This window comes from Mastomys coucha, unplaced genomic scaffold (genome assembly GCF_008632895.1).
Source record: "Mastomys coucha isolate ucsf_1 unplaced genomic scaffold, UCSF_Mcou_1 pScaffold20, whole genome shotgun sequence".
NCBI classification, from domain to species: domain Eukaryota; kingdom Metazoa; phylum Chordata; class Mammalia; order Rodentia; family Muridae; genus Mastomys; species Mastomys coucha.
In genome coordinates this window covers 23,377,149-23,382,235 of record NW_022196903.1, presented here as the reverse complement: position 1 = coordinate 23,382,235, position 5,087 = coordinate 23,377,149, and the positions used below count along the sequence as shown (strand labels likewise).

The following is a 5,087-nucleotide window of genomic DNA, read 5'->3' as shown; positions in this document are numbered from 1 at the left end:
GGCTGGCCTCAAACTCAGAAATCCGCCTGCCTCTGCCTCCCAAGCACTGGGATTAAAGGCGTGCGCCATCGCTGCCTGGCTAGACTTGAACTCTCTATCTACCTGTCCTAATCTACCTGCCTCTACCTCCCAATCCTGTTCTGGGATTACAGGCATGCAGTCTCAGACCTAGCTGACAACAGTTTGACACTGTCTTAAGACATTATACATATATCTATCGTATAACCCAGTAGCTTCATTCCTGGATGCCTATCAAAGATATATGAGAATAAAAGCCTGTACAAGACTTCTACATGAACACTCATAACAACTTTATTCATAAGACCAAACTGTAAACAACCCAAGTGCTTAACAGCAACTGAACGGATAAAACAAATCATGCTTATGCTTATGAGTGGTGTGAGAGGCTACTGCAAAGCAGATGCATTCCTGGTACATGCAACAACATGGGTGGGACTGAGTATAATCTGCTCTCCAAAAGAAGTTGTATAGGGCTGGAGAGATGGCTCAGCAGTTAAGCATACTGACTGCTCTTCCAGAGGTCCTGAGTTCAATTCCCAACATCCATATGGTAGCTCACGAACATCTGTGATGGGATCCGATGACCTCTTCTGGTGTGTCTCAAGACAGCTACAGTGTGCTCATATATATCAAATACAATCTTTGAAAAAAAGTTGTATAGCATATACTCCACATGAGTTCATCTAGATGAAATTCTAGAGCAGGCAAATCTAATCTATAACAGCAGAATAAACACAGACCAGTGGTGTGGGAAGGCTCAGGCCAGAGGAAAATGGAGGCTACAGTTGTCAATTTATATGGTGGCAGAACCATTCTCTACCTTGTGGTATGGCTGTGGTATGGTTACATGGTTATACACATTTGTTGAAGCATATTGAATTTTACACTTAAAGTAGGTCAATTTATCCATATAACTTATATCATTCATACATTTATATACAATATATAATGTATACTACATGTCATATAATTTACATTTGTTTTACTAAGGTGCTATTAAAATTGATTTTTTAAAAAGGGCCCATTGGATTAAAAATGAATATCTATTGGGTTGGGCCTCTATAGCTCATCTAATCTTATCTGGCCATACACACCGGAGAAGGAGAAAGTATGTTAGACAGGGGGAGCTCAGAGTTTACATTTTCTTGATTTGAAGACCAAAGTCTCACCTGGGCTAGATAATAGCCATTGGCTGAACGAAGTTGTAAGGTAGGAGTCTCACTGTCACATTCATACTGGAACAAGGACATTTGGGTCAAGCGCTCCGAAGCAGCACACACCTCAGCATCTGAAGAGAAGGTACGAAAGCAGCTTCTTAGCTCAGTCCCAGCCCCTTGTCCATACTTATTGCTGGCTTTCCCTGTATTTTTCCTTCCTCAACTTTATGCTAGATCAGAAAAATCTAAACGAGCTCAGGTAGCTTTCTCTTAAAGCTGTATTGTTGTCGGGTGGTGGTGGTGGCGCATGACTTTAATCCCAGCACTTGGGAGGCAGAGGCAGGCAGATTTCTGAGTTCTGAGTTCGAGGCCAGCCTGGTCTACAGAGTGAGTTCCAGGACAGCCAGGGCTACACAGAGAAACCCTGTCTGGAAAAAACAAAACAAAACAAAACAAAACAAAAAAGCTGTATTGTCATCTGTTAGTCTGCCTCACAAGATGTCTCCTTTGGGGGTTGGGGGAAGGGTCCCAGGATCTTTCTTATAGCTAAAGTTCAAAATTGCTTGCTTGTCCTGTGCCAGTTAGTGTTTTGCTGATTTGACACAAGATGGAGTCATCAGGAAATAGGGAATCTTAACCAAGGGGTTGCTCCCATCAGATGACTTGTAGACAAGTCTGTTGGGAGTATTTTCTTGATTAATCATTGATGTGGAAAGGTTTAGGGACCACCCCACTGTGGACAGTACCATCCCTGGGCCAAAGTTCCTGGGTGATATAAGAAAGCAACCTGGGCAAGTCATGGGGAACAAGCCGATATTCACTATTTCTCTGTGGTTCTGTTTCAGTTCCTGTCCTTACTTCCCTCAGTGTTATACTGTAACCTGCAAGTGTAATTCAAAAAACAAAACAAAACAGCAGCCACAACAACAACAATAATAACAACAACTACTCCCTCCCCGCCACCACCACCCCTAACCCCCGCCACCCAACCAAACCCTTTCCCAAGAACTTTTGGGCATGGTGTCTGTCACAGCAACAACAAACTAGGGCACATCATGAACACAGTTTCCTCTTTTTAGCACCTAGGCCTCTCTCTACCCCCACCCTATGGTGGTACTGGACCCAGTACTTACCATAGATAACTGAGAGGAACTTCCGAGACTTTGACTTCAGGCTGACCCAAGTTGGGAAGTGTTGTAGGACAAACCACTCCTCACCCTTCACGGGAGTGGAGCCCAGGCCCAGGAGTAGATGTGAACCCTGTGGATATAATGTGCCGCCTTCTCCATCACATAGGGCCACGAGTCCTCGAGGCCGCACTTGCAAGTGAAAAGCTGTCTGTGGTGAGCGTTTAGGGACCAGACGGTCTACATGAGACAAGAAATGGTGTGTAGATGTCTCCAGGTGGTAACATCCATCTTGGAAATGTAACAGGAAACCACATTCCTCAAGGCAAGGCACTGCTGCGTCTACCCAGATTCGGCCCACAGTGTGGTCTGCTCGGGCATAGCTGTGGTAGGTAGGGCTATAGAGGGTCACATGGATATGCAGGGCTGGTCTGGGAGTCCACATATGGTAAGCTGAAAGAACCCTGGAGTTGCAGAATACATCCTCACCATCGGACTCAAGATAGCGACCAGAGATTATGCACTGGAAGGTCCATTTGCCATTTCGGTGGAAACGGAGTAGGAAACATCCATGGTGACTAGTCTTTGGCCTGCCATAGCACACAGTACCATCTGCTTCGCACAGCAGGTAGAGGCCCTGCAAGCTCTTTAGTCGTATCACAGCCTGTGTTTCATGTTCATTGCTCACCAGGATCTCCCAGGTCTGGAGGTGTCAGGAAGAGGAGGGAAATAAGTGGTACCAAGTCAACAACTGAAACCACGCCCCTAGGTACCACCAGCACCTCCAACAAGACCAGTCACCCTCTCTCTTCCATATCTGCATCTCCTTGACATCTCCTTGCTATGATGGTCTTCTTGCTCAATCAATACAATTGAAAAGATTTCTAGGTTGGGGGTGGTGGTACATGCCTTTAATTCCAGCACTCAGGAGACAGAGGCAGCTGGTTCTTGGTGAGTTCAAGGTCAGCTTGGTTTGCATAGCCAGGTCTAGACTAGCCAGGGATACATACACAGTGAGCCTATTTATGGGCTGCTCACCTCTAGAGCAACAGGACTTCTTAAGATCCAGTGGGAGCCAGAGAGAGAGCTCAGTGTAAAAGCACTTGCCTTAAAAACCTGACAGTCCAAGGTTTATCTCTGGAAGCCACGTTTTAAAAGCTAGATGCTGTCTGGTGAGATTGTGCAATGGGCAAAGTTGCCAAGCCTGATGACCTGAGTTTGATCCCTGGGTCCTACTTGGTGGAAAGAAAGCAGTGACTTCTGCAAGTTGACCTCTGACCTCCACATGTGTGTCATGGTACACCATGTGCATGCACACATGTGCACGAGCACACACACACACACACACAAATGAGTGAATAAAAATGTGATAATTTAAAAGCTTGATATAGCATCAAGTATCTGTAATTCCAGCATTCCAGTGGCAAGATGGGAGGCAGAGACAGGAAAATCTCCTGGGGGCTCATGGGCCCATGGCCTGGAGCCCAGAGTATAGACAAACCAAGAGAGACTGACTCAGCCAGGAGGGAGAGAACTGACTCTGGATAATTGTCCTCTGACCTCACATGTATGTACTTACACACACACACACACACACACACACACACACACACACACACACACAGAGAGAGAGAGAGAGAGAGAGAGAGAGAGAGAGAGAGAAATCACACACACACACACAGAGAGAATGAGAAATCACACACACACACACACACACAGAGAGAGAGAGAGAGAGAGAGAATGAGAAATTCTAGATTAGAACCTCAAAAGCTAAACCTTCCTTTTCCCTTTGCTCCCAACCCTTCAATACCTACAAGAAAACCAGCTTTGTTTTATGTTTTATTTCTTTCACCCTCCCTGCAGCCCGTGGCTAGCACAGTGCCCAGTGCCTCCCCACCTGCAGGTTCCACTTCTCTAATAGAGGAGCCCGAAAGGTATGCTGACTCTTGGGATAGATGCTGAGGTGCCATTTGTGGCTACACTGTGATAAACTTGTTTAACAAGAAGACCTTGCTTCTATTTTTCTCTCTAACAGAGACCAAAGCAGCAAGTGCTTGGGTCTTGTACTATGGCCCAACTTCCTCTGGATGCCCGCTTCTGTCTTCCAGCCTCAACTCCCTACCTCTCTGCTTTGTGATGACACAACCACCCTTTGTTGGGAATGGAGTGCAGGAAACATTGAAGCGGTCAGGCCAGCACTGACTTCATCTTAAGGAAACAATTTTGGAAGGTGGAGCAATGAGGATCCGGGGACAAACATCTGGAGCAGAAGTGTCTTAGTCTGGCAACAGCAGAGACTATGCCAGTGATGAGGAAAGAAGTGCAGCACACCACACACACACACACACACACACACACACACACACACACACACACACCATTCAGAAAATTGGTTCTAGTCCAGATTTGCCTTGTTACCTGTCTCCTGCCCAAACTCTTTGCAGAAGCCGTGACTGAACTCTTATGTGCTTCAAAGGTGAGGTAGGTCCCTGCCCAGCTGATGAGCCCAACCCTTAGGTCCTCGGCCTTCGGATGTCTGGGTATCCAGTCCACCTCAGCCATGCGGCTGATGCCACAAGTGATGACTCTGTCCAGCCCAGGCTTCCCCCCAGTGGTAAGGTCCCACAGGCCATATGGCCCGCAATAAGGCCTGTAGTACCCACCAGAAGCTGTTCCCAGAGGGAAACTTCCCAGGCAGAGGTCTGGCCTAGGGCAGCACCTCTGTGACCCGGGAGCATTGTGACTGTAAAGACTACCTTTATCCCACCACAGTGGGGAAAGG

General features: G+C 46.8%; 1 protein-coding gene across 2 annotated transcripts in view; it reads right to left on the bottom strand.

Moving 5' to 3' along the window:
* The window catches only part of Fscn3 (fascin actin-bundling protein 3), a 10,458-nt gene extending 5,371 nt beyond the window's left edge, over positions 1-5,087 (bottom strand). The window contains exons 1-3 of one of the 2 annotated variants that reach the window (XM_031381335.1): positions 4,724-5,087; positions 2,312-3,008; positions 1,191-1,309 (exon numbers count right to left, since the gene is read on the bottom strand). In XM_031381335.1, the coding sequence (XP_031237195.1) occupies positions 1,191-1,309; positions 2,312-3,008; positions 4,724-4,867 (960 nt within the window). In that variant the 5' untranslated portion in view covers positions 4,868-5,087. The remainder of the gene's footprint in view (positions 1-1,190; positions 1,310-2,311; positions 3,009-4,723) is intronic. The other variant, XM_031381334.1, reaches the window with a different exon arrangement.